Genomic DNA, 20,060 nt, shown 5'->3' on the forward strand with positions numbered 1-20,060 from the left:
GGATTCTTTCATCTTGTTTCCCGCATGTTCTCTTCAGGAAATATGTTTGCGTTGAGGACTTAGGTTCTTAGTGCATGCCAACAGGTTAGCTTTTCTGGGTTTGTCATTCCAAAACGTCCGCCAGTGCTCATGTTTCCTATCACTCAGGGAGTCAGTTTCATTCGAAATGAGGGAAGGGTTAGCTAACTAAACTTTTTCTTCATTCTTTTGTTACTCAGAAGCTGCAGAGATGCTTAGTTTATATCACTGACTTTTTAGAAAAAGAAAATACTTTAGAAGGAGTTGAGTATGCTGTTTTCACACTTTGTTGCCCTAGAAATACCCTTAGTGATTAATGTTTTTCAATGGATTTATTTTAACCTGAGTTCATTTTTTGCATTAATATTTTAAGTCAAATTTTGTATTTGTCTTTAGTCTTTACTTTTATTTAGTGACATCTTAAAATTAAACCCTGATTCCTCCAAGAGTGACTTAATTGGCATTAGTAACTAGGCCTCCTTTTTGATGGCTGGTGGAGGGGCCACCCTTAATTGTGTCTAGAAATACAGTTTTGGAAATTTAATCTTATCTACAGTTATTCTTCCTTCAAGTTCATTTTCCTTATAAATATTTTTGATCAGTCTTGTAGAACTAGAAACTAAAATATTTGTATTATGCTATCATTGGCTATCTAAATGATGTTATTATTTCACCTCCAGTTTTCCCCTAAAATTCTCCTCGATGGGACCACCTTGACAACCTTACATAAAAGGTAACCCAGTATCTCCAATCTCCTGTAACCCTTTTAACCTCCCTCTCCTTTTTCCTATAACTCTTTTTCCTGTAACTCTTCCCACATTCTAACATACTATACAATGTCCTGTTTCTTTTCTGTCTCTTTCTTTCGAATAAGCTTCACAAGGGCAGAGATCCTGGTTTGTTTTACTCATCTATCCCTGGTATCTAGAACAGGGATGGAAATGTTCAGTAAATATTTAACAAAAGAATGAATTACAAATATGTTGTTGGGGTTTTTCTGCTGTTGTTGAGGGGAAGAATTAGCATGCCGTAGGCTATCAAAGTCTCTTTTCAACTGGCCTATGGTAAGAGATATTTTAAAGTACAACCCAGTGTACACATACATGTGCATTTTTGTGTGTATGTATGCATTTTATAGTTGAAATTCACAATGTATTCACAATTCACAATTTCCTATTCTCTTTCATTTTTAAAAAACAAATATGTGTGGTCTAAATTTTCATGACCCATGGAAGAGTTGCAGACCACCACAAAAATTTTTAATGTAAATGAAACTCATTTTTCCCTTTGTCTTATGTGGCTGTTTGGAAGTGCTTTAATTTCAGATTTTGTTTGAGAGTACTTACATTTATTTTTCAAGTTTCTGTATTTATTAGCTGTTGTTATGAGAAACTGACTCTTTTATGGATCAGTTGTTTAGTAAAAATGAACTTAATTTGTAATATGTGCAGTTTTCGTCAAGTGTTTGTTTACTTGAGTTTGGGTTCATTTCTTAGTGATGGAGGGGAGCTCCTTCCTGATATATTGGAGCAAGTAATTAGGAGACAGAAATGGAACTGCGTGGAGTTAAAAGGCAGCCATAGATTCATTTTGAGATCTGAATAATATCCAGAACCAAGTGGGTTGGGAACAGATTGTTAGAAATCTTAATTCATCTCTCCCTCCAGCTGTTATAAGACTTAACAGGCCAGGAATTATGCATATATTCAATTAACTAGAAAGTGACAGATACCTCCCATGAAAAATGTAATGATAGACTCCTTAAATGGATGGTTGATTATTATTATAACCATGCAGTTCTTTATATTAATAACAGGAAACCTATGAAATAAATTCTATTTGACAAAAAAATGATGATTCTCTAGTTTTAAAGTTTGTACATTTCAAGAAAGCTCTTTTTAGCTTAAAGTTAGCAAAGCAGCTGCTGTTTGAATTTACTTTCTAAAACACTGAATTATTCATTTCCATAAACAAAACTTCCTTAGTAATTATTTAGCATTAATTTATTTCTCTTTATTTCAATCAACCCTGTTGACATTCTGTTTTAAAATTAAAAATATTCTTTGTAGAATCAACGAATAAGACTGTGACAACCATTTTCTCTACTTCAGTCCTTGTGACAGAAAAATTTAAAATCCTGTTTTTAGTTTCTGTGTTTTAGATACTTTATATTTTAATTAATTTCGTTATTTGAATGAAAGGTAGTAATAAAATGCAGAACAAAAGTCCAGTTCTCATTTAGCAGTGTCTTATGAGTATCTTCTTAAAACCAAGCCACACATTATTGACCTGCAAGACTTTGCCATAGTGCTTTACGAGAGAATATAATTAGCAGCTAGTGGTTGGATTCTGACCATGTAAAACTACTAGACATATCTAAAATAGTTATTCGTTTCATCATTTGTACTCACACGTTGATTCATAGACTGTTTAGTGGGGGGATAAAGGTAAAGATTGTTGTTTTACGTTTCTTGGGATTCTTTCATTTGTCTTTCCCAATGTGGGAAGAGTCCTTTGAACTTTGTGTTGCCTTTCTGATGGCCTGTGGTGAGCCTGTCCCCCTTTGGTGTCTGTCTTTGACAGTCAGTCTTTTCCTGCCACGTGATACTTGTTGTCATTTCCCCATAATTGCACTTTATTTTGTATTGTTTAATGTAAAGTGTGTCACTGCTTTGCTGTTCCACTGGAGACCTCTGAGGGCGGCAGGCATTTGTTGGCTTACTAAATGCCTGGCATTAAATAGTGGAGGAAGAGAAACCCTTTATTTTATAAAGTAGCATCCATTCAGACAAAACATTTGTACCTCACGTGCTTCTTGGAGCATATATGTAGGGAGGTCTAGCAATGGATACAGAATACATTCAGTGGGTTTCAAGGAAATCTAAACTTTTAGTTAAGAATCCATTTTGATTCCCTGTTTTAGGTTCCTGCAGGGAAGTAAATGTGCAACATCCTCGTGACTGCCGCTGCCTCGTAGGACTCTGGAAGGCATGAGGCCTGGGCATTAGAGATCGGGGAGGTAGACATGGGGACGTCTCCCTTTAATTCCTCTGCTTCTACGGCTGCAGTGCCCTTTAGACTTAGTACGAGACTTCTGCTTTAGTAGTTGCCAGGTGAGTGACAGTAGTTTTGGATGGACTAACCGCATGAGCATCATTGCCTTCAAGTTGCAGTGTTCGTGAAAGCCTTTCAAGCTGATGGAACAGAGCATCAGCCTTCAGCTGGGAGCCATTGTGTGGACATACTTTGTATTTTCTCTGTGCAGTGTCCTAGAAAACAAAGTTAGCTAAACTATTTAAAATGACAAGATTTTACATAAAAGGAAAACTCCAGCTTTCAAAATTACAAGTTCATTTCTGTAAGGCAAACAGTTATCTGGAATAAAGTAACAGCTGCACCTGTAAATATGGGACATATGCACTGGTTGTTAATCTTTGTGCTTGCACTGTTATTTTTATATATATTTATATACATGTATACATATATATAATAATGCACATGTTAGAGAAGATTGTTTACATATTATATTATAATTATATAAACATAATATATACAGGAATATATATTTTATAATATATAAACATATGCAGGGTTGGGCAAAAGTAGGTTTACAATTGTTTGTATGGAAATAATAAATTATTAATAAATAGTAATATAAGAACCAAACTTCCAGATATTCACAACTGTAAACCTACTTTTGCCCCACTCTGTGCAATGTATGTATGAGAGAAATATTTTTCTAAAGATATGCTTCAGTCGTAAGGAAATCAAACTGAGATGTCTGTGAGGTTAAGAGAAATAGTGTGGCGTCTTTCATGAAAGTAAAGAATATCATTTTAGGTCCAACACACAAACGGCCCACCTTCCAAGTTGCATGTGTGGCCCCAGCCTCAGGTGTTACAAGTCATTAGAGAGTATCCTATCGTAACACATTTTAATTTCATGCCCTTAGTTATGGTTTGCAACTAAATTCTAGGCAGTTTCTCATAGGATATAAATTTTGAAAATCTGTCATTTCAGGTTAAGTTGCACAATTTGTGGTTCCTCATATTTTTTTCTATAAAGTGATATATTTAAGACACCAGAAAAGACACATCTAAGGTAACACCTAGGAATTATTTAGTATACAATAGTAAGCTACTTTGTGAGGTTTAACAATAATATATAATTAGTATATATTTCATATATAAATTTTTATATAGAAAGTATTTTATATAATGTATAATATATAATACACAGTATTTGACACACACTGAGTACTCTAAATTGTATTATTTTTAATTCTAACAGTACATTTAGCTGTGATTTTCCTTCAGTATATTGTATAATATTTGAAAATATTCTGTCATTTTCATCTGAATTACTGAGTTTGCTAACAAGCAAAACAATACTTGGTATTCAATTAATCCAACAAATAGTTTAGGTTTACTCCTTTGCCCCATCTTAAATTTGAAGGGAATTAAGGAATGAAAGAGGAGGAAAATCTATTTCATGTTCTCTTTGGCAGTAAGAGTTACAAATATGTAAGCATTTTGTTATTTTAGGATTCACTAAGTTTTACCTCAACGAGGATGGGTCAGTATGTCCTGCTTTTTCTGGAAAAGTCATATAATTTGGGTTTAGGTATGTGCCTGTTTTTTTGGAGGTGGCAGTGGCGGAAAGAACATGAATTAAAAAGGAACTGACTCTTTGCCCACCTTGTAAATATCTGTGCCCAAAACAAGGCTCTTCTCTACGAGTAATCAATCCTTAGTAAAACCGTATTCCTAAGTAGTTGAGCTGATAAATAGTGAGCTGTGTTTTAAAGAAGTCAAGTTTATTTTATGTCGATTTTCTACTTGCCCTGTATAAGATATATTTAATTACTTTATTCCATCTCTGTGTTCAAATTAATCAGATTCTGCTACATATTGGTGTTCAAATTAGAATAATTCTTTAATCAACTGTGTTAGCCATGCCATGGTAGACTAGAATGGAAAAGCCACTCTTGGCATATTGGAGATGTGTGCATTTTATTTTCTATTGTAATTTAAAAGTAAAATCAGAAATATTGATTTCTACTTGACTGGAGAGATGATTTAGTTTGAATATCAGTCTGATCTTAATCAAGTGAGAATTAATTGAGTTGGAGGTGTTAGATATGCAGTGATGTTAACTGAACCATGGTCAATCCAGAGAGAAGCTTGCTTTTGCACTGTGCCGGAATTATCAAATAGCTCATGCCCTGTAATGCAAAGTAATCTTTTCACGTTCATCCTCTACCTTCTTGTCTCATTATGTGCACCACTAAATTCATTCTACATACAGACTAGTCTTTAAAGTAGCAAGCTAATAAATCACGATTTAATAGAAAATTAAAAGCATAATCATTTTGTCATATAATGCTATCTATTGTTGTCAGATTTTATAATGATATATTTTCTAGTGCCCAGTTTTAAAAACTCTGCTTTTCAAGTACACCTGGGATTAAAAAAAGTCTTAGTTTTACTATTTTTTATGTTCAACATTATAAGAATAAAGTGAGCAATACAGAATTATTTTAATGTTTATTTCCAGAAATAAAAATAGAGTCTGTATCATTATATTGGTCTGAAATGTGGCATGGGCTTTTCATTTATTTTAAGAGTGTGATAGCAATATCATAAGTGTTGTGAAAATATAAATGGTGAGATAACACCTCCATAGGACTTGCTCTTAAGTAGTAAAATTGTAAAGTCTTTAAATAAACTGCAGCCAGAACTGAAAGGATCAATTTGCCTTGTTAACTAGGGATACTACACTTATTAAATACCTAATTAAATTTAGCATAACATGTCTTTTATCCTCTGTTTTTCTCTCTTTAAAACTGAGAATTTGGACCTGCATGTTAGCAAGGTAGTACAAGGCATATCGTTGTCAGATTACTTCCGTTTTGGAAGTTGGCGTGACCATGTTAAATGAAAAGAAAGCCGGTAGTGTGATTTTTGATGGTGTCATTTCATCTTGGAAGAGTGCTTTTCACCTGGCCTGAGTATAACGGGGAATAGTAGGATCTCTGTAGCTGTATATTTTGAGAAAAAGAATGCTCAGATTTGTATTTGAGAACAATTGGCATTTAATGAAAGTAAGCCATACATGCAGAAACATCCCTCGAGTGTGATGAGTGGATGTTCTTAGTGAGATGCGGAGGGATTTCCCCCACACCCTAGTTGGTGACGAGCAGCAATTCAGGGGGGAAGGGCGTATTCAGGAAGAAAAATGGAAGGACGTGACTTTTCACTCTGCTCATCAAAGCCAAAGCTCCTCTTACCTGGACTCCTTACTCTCCCTTCTCCTCCACCAAAGCTACTACTTTTTCTTTTTAAATTACATTTGTAAGATTGGCATGCACAGACCACCAAACTCAGCACATGCGCGTATTCAGTGCTTGTTCCTAGACCCCCATTTTGCTCCGCGGAGACAACCACAGGGACCAGTGTTCTCATATATGCTTCTGCAGCCGTTTTCTGCTTACACAGACATCGAGCTTTTGTTCTAGACGCATGCGTACACACGTACACACACTTGTGTGTGTGTTATAAACGAAATGGTAGCATACCATTCATAGACTCTTTTGTACTTTGCTATTTTCTATTTAAGTCTTGGATCTTATCTGCGCACTTTTTTTTTAATTGGCTGCTGGTATTGTGTGGTATGGAGTTGGTTCTTTGGTTGTGGGTGTGACTGTTAGATTAAAAGAAAGCTGGTAAGTGGCTTTTTAATGGTGTCAAAGACTATTTTTTACTTAAGTGAAAATATTTTTTCCTTCACCTAAGAGAGACAGGATGAAGAAGGGCTGGTAATAGTCATTCTCTTAGTGATTCCCTGCAAGTGATTTATATTATATATTTATTTATATATTTCTTTAAAGAAAGACATAACCATTGTTATTTTTATATTTGAGTTGCCTACTGTTTTTGGATTTGAAGAACTTATCACCTTTATGGATGCTGTTTCTTAAGGCTCACACCAAGCTGTTTTAGATCCTTTATGGATCAAAGCAGGGTGCTAAATACATAAATCTGCAAACCAGCAGATTATGAGGAGGGTGACCCCAGTTGTATCAGTAGTTTGGAAACCACATCTAATAAGGGGAAGGGAGCAGCATTCACACTGGCTCTGAACCAGGAGAAGGAAAAAAAATAGTAATGTTATTTCCTATAGCATTTGATGAGAAGACAGCATTAGACCTGATGTAGTTTTTTGCAGGCTATAAACCCCTCACCCTAACACACACACACACACACACACACACACACACACACACACGGGAACTGGCTACCTGGTGAGATAAGGATTTTTCTGTCTGTCACCACAAGTCTAAACAGTGAGATAGATTAGGAAGGACTTTCTGAATTGAGTAAAAGTTTAGATTAAGTGACCTGTAAGATTCTTCCCACTGTAACCATTTTTATCCCACAAGTCTAGAACAAGGCAACTGTTCTTTTCCAGTGATGGTTAATGGTCACTCGTCCTAGACTCACCCCCAAAATAGGCTGTAAAACCACTTGCAAGCATGAAAAAGTGCAGCGGGCTAGGTTATTGCTTGCCTCATTCAGAGCATTGCTCCACCTTTTGTGTGATCCGACTTGTTAGCGGCTGGGAGAGGGTGGATGGATCATCCATCGGGAGATGGCAAGGAAGCCCAGGCGGCTGTATGTTCAGAAATGCGCCAGTTCCTTTGTTGGCTGCTTCAATCAGTACTTTAGAGGCCGGGGAGGGGGGCGTCAAAGAGGGAACATGTAACAAAATATTTCTCTTGCTTTGTCACTTTCTAAGTCCTCCCCCTCTGTCACTTAGTAATACTCACGGATTCTACTATTTGGGGAGACTTAAACATCTCTTAGATCTTTTTAAAAGATGGGTTGATTGGTGCTTTCCTTGGCTCACTAGCCTGTGCTAAGGTCTGTCTTTCAAATTCTGGTAGCACTTAAAATCTGATATACAAAATTTAGCACTTATTTACTGCTTAGAAAAAGCCACTTTCTCATGTGTAAAATCCTAATTTTAAATATTTAATTACATTAGATAAGAATTCTGGAAAATGGATGTGGAGCCAGAGAGGGAGGCATCTGATGTTATTTTTTTCAGATGATTGCTAAATAGTAGTAAGCTGTGGCTTCCTTTTCCTGTGGTTGTGATGGATGTGTGGGATCTTCCCCACTCACTTCCCAGGTCCCTGTTGGGACCTCATGTGAGATAACAGGCCTGGGTTAAGTCCATTCTGTGGGCAAAGAAATTTCTGCTAGGTGTGGAGGTTTTCTTGTGTCCTCTTTGTGGAACGGAGTAAGTGGGATTTGATAGTATTTACAAGTATTTTTCCAGAATTAAAAAGGCCTGACTCCAGGCCAGTCTGTGCCACAGTGTGCAGGATCTTGGAAATGTGACATAACCTGCTTAAAGCTCAGTTTCCTCATCTGACAAATGAGGACAACATTAGTGCTTATCTGATAGTGTTTCTGTAGAATTCACATGAACAAATAAAGTACTCAGTGTAGTTCTAATAAATACTCAGTATATTTTAGTTGCCATTATCATTTGGTTCTTACTACTATTGTAACACTTTTAAATACCTTATTAAAAATTATGAAGTTACATGGCAAAAGGGAGGAAAAAAAGGCCATCTGAAATGAAAGTTTCTTCTAATGAAGAAATGAATTAAAAAGCATTTTAGCCCCTGCTCAACGTAAATGCGTCATTGCCTGTTGGTTATGCATAAAGAGAAATCATCTCTGTTCCAGTGCTGCCTGCTAAGTGCTCCTTGTCAGAATCGCATTGTATTCCCATTAAACTTGTGTTTTAATAAATGGAGATAATGAATCTGAGTATCCCCCTGAAACTTTTAAATTTTTGTTAAAACCCCAAATGTTATGTATTGTTTTTTGGACTTTGATTTTGGATAAATTCTGACTACAACAACCCTGACTCAGACTCTAAACTCAATAAATTATGATGATAAAGAACAGTGTCAAAAATTTAGATCTGTGTCAAAGGATTAGATAACAGTGTAAGCCCCCATATTTGTAAATATAAGGGTGAATTAAATCAACATAAGCCTTGTAGAAAGTCAGAATTATAAATGATATTCATTTATTGAATTAATTATGTATCGAATAACATCTAAGCAGGTCAAGTTTATCAAATGATTATTTATACTTGGTTTCTATTTCCTTAAATATTTTATTTTGGTTAAGTATTTTTATAGATTTAAAAGGGGCTAGTGGATAGAAGAATATACTCTAAGGCAAGGGTGTCAAACTCATTTTCACCAGGGGCCACATCAGCCTCATGGTTGCCTTCCAAGGGCCGAATGTAATTTTAGGACTGTGTAAATGTAACTACTCTTTAACAGTTAAGCGAGAGCTCGGTGCTGCTGCCAGGTAGAAACAAGGTGGAGGGCTGGATTCGGGCATTCGGCCATCGGGCCTTGTGTTTGCCACCTGTGATCTAGGGAAAGATAAGGAAGATTACACAGCCTTTAAATGATCATAAATTTCAAATCATGAATCAGTAGCCAACTCATTATTAACCTGTATGTGTCTCACCTGAGTATAAAGAACTAAAGGTATCTAGAGCTGCATTGTCCATTATGGTAGCCACTAGGCATACTTTAATTTAGTTAAAATTTATTAAAATGAAAAACTCATGTCTTCGGTTGCATTAGCCACATTTCAAGTGCTTGGTAGTCACATGTGGCTAGTGGTTACCTTACTGGAAAGTGTAGAGAACATTTCCATCATTGCAGAAAGTTTTATAGGACAAAAGAAACATAATGTGAACCATAGGTATAATTTTTTAATTTATAGAACCTACATTTTAAAAGTGTGAAGTTCCAGACTAGGGGGCCAGCGCTGGTGGGTTCTGATGAGAGACCTTTTTCAGACTGCACACTGCTGACTTCTATTATTCCCCGATGGAGAACAGAGATAGGAAGCAAGCTGTTTTTTAAGGACACTAATCCCATTTGGGAGTGCTCCACCTTTGGGACTTTATCTAACCCTAATTACCCCTCAAAGGCCCTGCCTGATAATACCATCACATGGTGGGGAAATGGGAGGCAATAGGGTCTTTCAGGGACACAGACATTCAATCTATAACAAGGCCCCTCAGCTTTTTGGAGTGTGTTCCCCTTTTTTCATCTTCTGACCCTGCTTCTAAAATCACATCTCTTCCTTTTTTTTTTTTCTTTTATCCCCCTCTTCCACTTTTAAGCTCCCTTTTGATTATTTTGGTCCCACCCAGATAAGCCAGGATAATTTCCATATTTTAAGGTTAAGCTAAGGTTAACCTTAATTATCCTTTGCCATGTGATCTCACAATTTACAGGTTACAGGGATTAGGACTTGAACATCATTGTGGGCTATTATTCTAAGTAACATAGTTAGAAAGTAAAAAACAAACAAACCCCTTAACACTCAACTGTGTTCAAGGAAAGCAAAAAACAGAAACAAAAAGACTACCTTTATGTAGTCACGAACAGTGAGGGAATAACGTGGGCAGCACATCGGAAAACTGATGCAGTAATGATTCATTTCACTGTTACATCATTTCTAGGTGATTCTCTCATTTTGTTTTCTTATTTTAGTCATCTTTGCTCTAGTTGGGCATAATTGACGAGTCATGAAACAGTTCTAGGATATTGTGGTGAGGTGTTTCAAGGTGTAGGGAAACCAAGATCATTAAGAGTCTGTATTGTATCTTAGCTTTACACAGAGATCCAATGAGCTTATATAAATGTACATGGAGTCAGAAGTGTTTACAGAATCTTTCGCGTGAACTTCGTGAAATACTGTTCATGCCGTCAGATATGGAGGATAGTGTGCTTTGTGGCCTTGTGGCCCTGGTTTGCTTCAGCGCTGCAGTCAGTAGCGGGAAGACAACCTACTGTCTTCATTGTCTCTGCCTTGGCCCAGGCCGGCATCAGCGCTTTTGAAACTGGTGAGCTCAGAACCAGGGGTGGCCCCCTGTTGTCTTCAGGCACTTGGTACTTCGCAGCTTCCGGAAGGGATGGTGATTACTGAGAGCAGCACAGCACTTAGGCATTGTCTACCGGGACCTGACGTTAGACTGCTCACTACAGAAGCCTTCACTTAAAGATAGTGTATCCTGAGAGAAAAAGAGTTTTGGACTTAACTTTATACTACAAATTTAAAACTGCAGGAGCATCTTACTAAAAGTCGGCTCCTACCTAGGCCCTCCCCAAATTGTATCGTTTTCAGTTCTGTGTTTTAAAAGTCTCTTATGATTCAAGAACTGGTCAAAAGATCTTTTATATATTGTTTAAAGTATGTCTCTGTTTTTATTCTTATCCAGTTCTATAAAAGCGAAGTGTTTTAGGCTTACAATTTCCACTTGTAAAGTTAATGATATAGGATGAACTAAGGGTGATTTTAAAATATTCCCTACTACATGTCATTAATAAGCAAAACCCCCTAAAATGTTTTTCATTTAGATTAAATTGAAGTCCTAGATTTAAAGGTGAAACCATCAAGATGATGGTATAATCACAGAAATATTACACATAAGCTTATAGGTTAAAATTCTAAATTATATGGCACCCAAATATATATTTTCTTTTTATAATACACCTGGAAAAAATAGATACTGTATAAATACTTTACTGATTAAGGAAATAAAGTACTAGAAAGTTAGAAATGAGTGCTATGTCTTAAGGGGGGGTGCTGTAAAAATGTATACGTTTGGGATTTTTAAAAATGTATAAGTTAGTGGGGACAGAAATAGAGTGGTTCTAGTCAAAGACAGGAGACACTGGGGATTATTTTGATTTGGTATGTTTTTAAAATGTCACCCCTCATTGGATGCTTTAGTTGTAACTGGATGACTTACTGCGTTTGTGAAGTAATGTTTCTTAAACCTGAGTAAATGAAAAGTGTAAAAGATCAAGGGCTCAGGATTTCTGTTTCCATGCGTAGTTGCTCCATAAATACTTATCCTTGGCTTAACTAAGAACTTTATTCTTGGGGTTTATTGAAATATTAAAATAGAATAAAAGTTCCATAAGTTAAGTGAGTTAAAAACAATTCTAAACCATTTATTTCTCTTACTGCTCATATACAGAAGTTCCCTCAAAGGATTTTTTAATATATCAATTGGAAATTTTATAGGCTACTTGTACTTAATTTTAATTACACTGTGATTATTTTACCCATTATCTTAAAGTTTGGAGAAGGCTTTATCTCCTTCTATTTTTCATAGATGTATTTGACACAAATTTTATTATACCAAAAGAATATTTTTACCAATAGGGTATTATATGGTATGAAGTGTTTTTTATCCAGAGAAGTGAGGGTTTATGAAAGAAGTATAGTCCCTCATGTTCTCAATATTTTTAAGAAAAACATCTTGAATTATTCCTTAACTACTTTTCTTTAAAGTTTAGAATAACTTTTAATAATCTTTCTACTCTCAATATTTATTGATATTCATTCATATTATCTTAAGATAGACGTAAGTGAATAAAATTTTATTTTTATAGTATTTAATGGTAATTAAAATTAAATTATATAGAGGCATCACAAAGCTTTTTAACATTTAATATAATATCGAAAGGAGCAATTTAAATTGGGCTTGTTTCAGAATACCACTTTAGAAATCAGTTGGCAGTGTTAGCAACATCATTATTATATGAATGTATGCTAATGCGGTATGAAAGAAAGATCCTCATTAAAATCTTATCGCTAAACAAGTGACAAAAAGCCTACAAACAGCTTGAGGCTTTAGACCAGTCACAGTTATTCCTGACTGAAGAGATTTGGACAAGTGTGAAAATATGTAGACTGTGCCTTTATTGGGATCAGAACACATAAATGCTATCTCACATGAAGTCCCTACTAAGGGCATTTCTGTTTTTAGGAAAAGAAACCTTAAAATGATGCAATGCCCAAACATATATTGTGAATTTCTGTCTGTAAAAATACTGGGTTTATTAAATTTGGAAAGTGGACTTTTGATAGTAGCCATTGTGTTTGTGTTTTCCAGAAAATTACTGGGGTTTGGTCAGCTAGGATATTTCGTTAGGCAAATTCTTTCTTCCAGATGTTGAGTGAACCGGTCTGGAGTAGATGTGTGAGCTTACGGGAAGGATGCAGTGGTGCCAGGGATCAGCCTGTGGTTCATCACCCCCATCATCACGGCAGTTTTCTCCTGGAAGCCCTTAGCCAGATTCGGTCCCTTTTGGGTTAGCTTGATGCGCTTTTCCCTTTGGGTGTTACTTACGTCTTAATTTTTATTTGGTATTATAATTCTTCTAGAAAGGCAAATTTAAATGTGCTATAAATAGGAAAATTAACATGTAGGAATGCTAATGACATTTCAGAGTGCAAGATTTTGGTAGCCATGATCTCTACAGATAACGAGCCGACTGTATGTCTGCTGTGCCTTTTTGAGTTGGAAGGAGTCTAGTCAAGGACACGAAAGATACTCCCTTGGTCTGATTTGGCCTGTGTGTCCAGCTCATCTGCACAGACAGGAATGAGAACATTTGTAGTTGGAATGAAGAAGATACCTGAATAGTTTCAGGAATCAGAGTAATTGGTGGGACTTCTGAGACTAGTGAACAAGAAGCCAAAGGAAGCTAATCCTTTGTATATTTGAAGTGGAGTATTACCTGTCACCCATAATTTAATGTGACCAGACACATTAAATTATTTGCATTAAAGTTATTTCCTGCATCTACTGCCTTTGTTTTTATTCTACCACTTACCCTTCAGAGTTTGCAGGTAGATACGGATATTTATAAGGTCGTTATCCCAGTTAAAGCCCCTCTAATGAGTTTTTATGCATTTAATAACTCTCAATCTTTTCCAGTTTGCTTGTGGTTTAAAAATATTTTTGTTACATATTATGTGCCATCATGGAGACTCCTGAAATTACCTGCTTGCTTTAAAATAATTATAAATTATATTTGTTAGTAACTGGAAGGGTAACACATAGCTCAAAGATCTTGATAACTTGGTATTAAAGGAGTTATAAAAAATATTCAGAAAAAGTCATTTTTTGCCTACCACTTCTTTGTGGGATGATGTCATAATTTAAGATCTGACGTGGAAATTGATAGTTACTTACAGGCGATTCATGAGATTGGAAGTGGCAAATCTGGGAACCAGAGCAGCCAGTGGTCAGGAGGAAGGACTGGAATAATTCAGGAAAGTTGGTGTACATGATAGGGAGCAAAGCCCACACTGTCTTTTAGAAGGGATAAGGGACAACCGAGTCTGACCCTGAGCACATGTAAGAAAGATAAGCAGGTGGCCCAGCTGTGGGTGGATTATGGCACCAGGCTCTTCTGAGCCGGTGACCCTGAGAAGGCAGGACACCATAAGGGCTAGTATAGTTTAAAAGGCCAACTACCAGAATGGAGGTTGGACAGAAAGCCATTTGAAATTTTCTGGGGCATGTGAGAGTAGACCCGAGAATGGAGTAGGAGCTGTTACCAGAAGGTAAGGCAGCATGGCAAGGTTGTCTTAAAGAATGGGGGTACCTTGAAGTCACCAGGAAAAGACATACAGACACTGGACATGCAGAGACTGCCCGTCTTGGAAGCAGCTCCTCTTTTATTCTCTGTAGTCATTTCTTGTAGAATATGCTTTTTCTCTATTAGAAGTCCCATCTGACTTCATGAAGCCTCCTCACTCTTTCTCAGAGGTCCTCTGTCTCTCTTTTCAAATCTCATTATTTATTTCCACAAAGTAAATGAAAGTCATCTCATTCTGCTTTTTACTCATGTCCTTGTCTTTGGTGGAGTATGTGCAGTGTGCCAAGCACAGTCTAGGTAACAGATGTTGAATTATATTTTCTTTTTTAAACATTTATTTATTTTTAGAGAGAGAGGAGAAAGGGAGAGAGGGAGAGAAACATCTATGTGTGGCTGCCTCTCGCACGCCCCCTACTGGGAACCTGGCCGGCAACCCACGCGACCCTTTGGTTTGCAGGCCAGCACTAAGCAACACCAGCCAGGGCTGTTAAATTATATTTTAGGGCTGTCAGAAATTGTGTTGATCTAATTACAAGTCACTTTTCCCCAAATTTTTTATTTCAGATTTTACCAAATGTTGCAAGGAGTCTGGAATCCTTATGGTAGTAAAGTGCCGGAAAGAAAATTCTGCATTAAAAGAATGTCTAACCTCTTAGTAAGTAGTTTCCTAAGAGCCTGTGCTTCTGTGTATATGTGTGTATAGTATATGTAGTAGGTAAGAATATGTTTTTTCATTCAATGTAATATATTCTGTACTTCCACCCCCCCAGATATTTTTGGCTGAGTCTAAAATTTGTTAAAGATTATTCTAGAAAAGCAACATTTATGATCTCTTTTTAAGTTATGCGGGTCAGCATTATATCTGATTATATATATGAAATCAGTTAACAAAGACATGATTTTCATTTGATTTAACCAATTTCTTTTCATGAACAGGTTGATCTATAGAATATATTGTAGATGGGTTTAAGGTAAATCTAATGATAAGGTACTGAATTAGATTATCTCTAAGACCTTTGCCAGGCTTGCGATTTTATTTTTCGATTAATTTAACTCCTAGGAAGGTTGCAATAAGTCAAAAGAACGATACAAAAGTAAATCTAGATTTCTGAAATTAAATTAAAATTTTAAATCTTAAATATCATGTTTACCGATAGTTTGTTGTAGTTCCTTGAATCTTAAAGTAAAAATATGCCAAGTTCTTTGAATGCAGGTGCTTTGTGCTGAATTCCACAATTTTTTTTTTTATCCACATTATTGACAGACAGTATAGCAGAATACTTCATCTTAAGTCCAGAACTGAACTCTGCTCCTTTTACTTCTGTATTTTATGTTTTTGTGAATTATGGGGTTGCCTAGTATCTTCCTTGTCTCCTAATTCTGATTGTTTCCTATTGATTTCATTTCCTAAATCTTCCCCAGACCCATTTCCTCCTTTTCATCACAGCTGCTGCTCCTTTGGCCTAGGCCCTCATCATGTCTTGTCTAGGTTATTATATTTATTGGATATCCCCTCTTCACCTGTCTGCCACATGCTTGCTGTCAGATTCACTTAAGACACACAGCTGACCTTACAGTTGCTCTCCTAATAGTGCCCATCAACTTCAAGATGGATCTTTTAACTTTTTACTGTGGCATAAATGCACCGTCATGATTTGGTTCTTGCCCTTTCTGGCTTCATCTCAGGCCCTTTCTCCTGTGTGAAATACACTTGTAGAATATACTTCTTCTCTATTACAAATCCCGCCTATAGTTTGCCATACTGGTTCCAATATACTTGCCATTCTTTAAGCATTACAGTTTTCCCTCATCTTTTGCCTTTGCACATGTGCCTTCTATAGGGATTTCTGGTGGTCTTTCAAAATGTAACTTCAGCATTTCCCCTTGGTATCTCCCGTTCTCCCATTCTTCCCCACATTTCCACGGTGCAGTGGTCCATCTCTCTATCATAGCACTTTGTATACTTACTAGTAATTCATTCTTTACCCGTCTGCTCTGTAACACCATGGACTCCCTGAGGATAGGCACTGTGCTTCTCATTGCTGTATCTCCTTTGGATAATGCTATTCAAAAGAGAACCGCTAGGTCTTTTTATTTTTTCCCTTTCTTTAACTAGTTTGGTAGTCTAATGTTTACAGTGAATTTATGATCGTTACTAAAAGCCTTCTTTAACAAAACACATTTTTAAATTTCAGTTGCAATTGACATTCAATATTATTTTAGTTTCACTTTTTAAAATTTACTTCTAAGGGTTGTACCTAGTGAACTGGATGTTGGAATGTTATTAAGGTAAGCTTATATTAAATACTTAATAAAGTGATTCACTTGAAAAGATGTTCATTTCTTTCTTGTAGTTATAGTGATCCTGCCTTTTATGAAGAATGCAAAATGGAATACCTGAAGGAAAGGGAAGAATTCAGAAAAACTGGGATTCCTGCCAAGAAAAGGATACAGAAGCTTCCAACAAGCATGTAGGCAAATATTCAAATGATACTCAGTAACTTTATTACTGGAAATCACATTTACCTAAAATGATGGACTCAAGGAAGTGTTTGCTTTATCCTGAATTATGGAAATATTAATCTTATCTGAAATAAAGATTTTTTTAATTTCAAACTTAAGTTTATTAAATGGAGTAGTAGTAAATAGTGCAATGGGATATGGTTTGTCTGGTCATTATGGAGTTTTCAAAATTTTTTTCCACAACTATAGTTCTGTAACAGTGATACTGATTTTTAGGGTTCAGTATAGATCTTACCTTACTCTCTGTCAGATGAAAGGCTCATCGTGGGGATTGGAGTAACGAAAGGAAAGCAGGAATGGACAACCTTCAAAGGTGTTAAATAACCAGGCAGTACAGTGGAGTGGTCATGAACCAGAGTCCTTCCTGATTCCCTACTTACTAGCTGTCCAACTGTGGAAATAAGCCTCATACAATTTTTGTGAGGACTGAGTATTTTAGGTAAATGCTCTTTAATGGTGAATTATCAGTAGTAAAGAATTACTTGGAAACATAGATGATAGATTAAGTACTTGAATTAATTTTAAACATCTTTAATGAAAAATGTCCTAAATGTACTACTACTTTCCTTGACCTGTTAATTTGGTTACTGAAAATACTTTTTTAAAAAAGTTTTCTTTATAAACTAAATGACCATTCTGTAACATAGTAATGGTGTCAGGAGCTAAAGTGAAAATTTTCTGTCCCAGTGCAATAATTTGGTTCCAGGTCGAGCTTTTATATTAAAGGTTGCTCTCCTCACCCCATGAACAATTAACTTTTTTACCATAGCCACTGCAACCAGTTTCCAGGTAAGCAAATGTTATGTTTATAGTTCTCATTAAAATCACAAACAGAAATTACTACATACAAGGACAAGATTTCACTTTGTCCCCAATCCTATGAAATACGTCTGACTTTTACTTTTTAAAAGGATTTAAAACAAACAAAGAGGATCCTAAGAATCAATGGCATGTTCAAGTTCCACACTTTTCTCTGGAGTAAGCCACTCAAAGAACTATTTTATTTAACCCCTGCCAAAACCACATTTACCCAGGCCACAGATCAAAAGGAGGCATACTGCTAGAGCAGACAAAAGCAAAGCAAATAAGTGACTTAGAGGTCACACAGCAGAGGTAAACAAGCCTATCTATATTCCTGTTGACCTTTTGGTATTAGTGCATTTCCTATAGCACAGGACCTTAATTTTTGTTAATTAAAAGGCAGAATACTTTGAAAAGCTAGTGAAATACATAATCTATGACTATTTTATAATTTTGATTAGAGTCACAGGGGCCAACTTCAATTTCATGTGGATAATTCATTTATGTAGATGTCACCGTCCCTATAGGTGCTGGATATATAGTATAAGTTCATCCTTTTTTATTGTCAATAACTAAAGTCTTTATTTATTGCTTTTAGAATATCCATGCCTATCCAGTCAAGTCTACTTCTCCAATGGGTGTGTTTGCCTCAGTTACCTTGCTTGCTCATTTGTGCCTCTACTGATACTATTTTCTTACGTGACAATCCAGATTTCCTACCCTGGAAATTCTACCTCCTCCATGTAGCTTTTCTGGACTGGTTTTCATGTGATTCAGTCCTTTAGTTAAGTCTGAATTTCCCCTATTTTGATTTTCTGATGTTTCACATAGGCATGTCCCTGCTCTGCTTATGAATTAGGTTCCATTTTGGCAACACTTCAGTTACCCATTGACAAAATGAAAAAAAAATTTTTATTTAATAGGGGATCAAGAGGAAGGAATAAGTGGCCTTTTTGTTGTTAGCTACGTTCTCTTCATTGTTATGGATGTGTAAATTGATGTGTCATTATAAAAATCTAAAGATTAAGACATTTTCAAGGGAAACCCTTTGGAGCAAGTTTATAAACTACAGATGGACCATTCGTTCATTTCTCTTTGAATCTTACTTAGAACAGATGATCATAAAGTGTACATTTAAAAAATTATGGCTGGGTACAAACAATTTTTGGTTAACCTTTCTTAAATAGTTTTACACGTCATTTATTTAGCACTTTAAACTGCCAAGAACATTAACCACTAACTTTCTAACAACCCTGAAAAGGGTTTCACAGATACCCTTTTGTTTAGATGGAAAAGCATTTTCTCCACTCAAAAGTAGTTTAACAAGACAAATATCTTTTATATGAATCAAATTAGTAACTCACAATTAGTACTTGACCTTGGAATATACAGTCAAGGACAGAATTTCACTTCCACTTCAATTTCAAACAAAAATAATTTTAATTAATTTCTTTGCATTGTTCAAAGCATTAATCAAGCCATTATCTCATACAACTTATTTTGTTTACATAATAAAATTTCCAATCCTTGTTTTAAAAACAGCAAACCAGTAAGCTTAGAGATTAGATATAATATACAGCTTCTGTAGCTACATGAGAAATGGTTTCTGCTGCTGTGATATTACACAAGTAGTTGCTTCCTTCAGCCAAAGCCTGGAATCTTATGTTTGTTTTATGCATATTGTGTTTTGTTCGTTACTTGGCAGGAGATTCTACTCCCTTGAGTCAGCTGTGTTCATTGGTCAGAATAAATTCCAGCAGCTGACACTAATTCCATTAATCATAGACAAGCTTGAATAAGTGAGGTAATAGACAAAAATCTGGTGAACGGTGAACATTGTTTATGTATGTTATTCAGTCAATAAAGAGATCTGTGATAATCTTTTAGTTCAAGACAAACATTTCAAACTATTAAAAAGGCTAAGGTTTCCCACATGAAACACTATCTCAGGCAAAGGATATATGAATTGAGTAGTAATTTTATTACTAATATTCTTAATACTGCAGCCCTGAAAGAACTTAGATAAGTTTCCATGTGAAGCCATCCTTGTTATTTCCTGACTAGTTTATAAATGATAGGCCATTTAGAATCAAAGAGTTTGGGGACATTTTATGACTGTACTGTATCAGTACAGCACAGAATTTGGTTTTTAGAATTAAATCCTAAGTCAATTAAAAACCACTCAATGAGTAAAATGTTACATTTC

General features: G+C 35.8%; 1 protein-coding gene across 4 annotated transcripts in view; it reads left to right on the forward strand.

Moving 5' to 3' along the window:
• The window catches only part of CMC1 (C-X9-C motif containing 1), a 61,128-nt gene extending 43,982 nt beyond the window's left edge, over nucleotides 1-17,146 (forward strand). For all 4 annotated transcript variants that reach the window (XM_045199686.2, XM_045199685.2, XM_024565860.3 and 1 more), the window contains 2 exons: nucleotides 15,095-15,185; nucleotides 16,885-17,146. In XM_045199686.2, the coding sequence (XP_045055621.1) occupies nucleotides 15,095-15,185; nucleotides 16,885-17,005 (212 nt within the window). In that variant the 3' untranslated portion in view covers nucleotides 17,006-17,146. The remainder of the gene's footprint in view (nucleotides 1-15,094; nucleotides 15,186-16,884) is intronic.
• Nucleotides 17,147-20,060: the final 2,914 nt, after the last annotated feature.

This window comes from Desmodus rotundus, chromosome 8 (genome assembly GCF_022682495.2).
Source record: "Desmodus rotundus isolate HL8 chromosome 8, HLdesRot8A.1, whole genome shotgun sequence".
Taxonomy (NCBI): domain Eukaryota; kingdom Metazoa; phylum Chordata; class Mammalia; order Chiroptera; family Phyllostomidae; genus Desmodus; species Desmodus rotundus.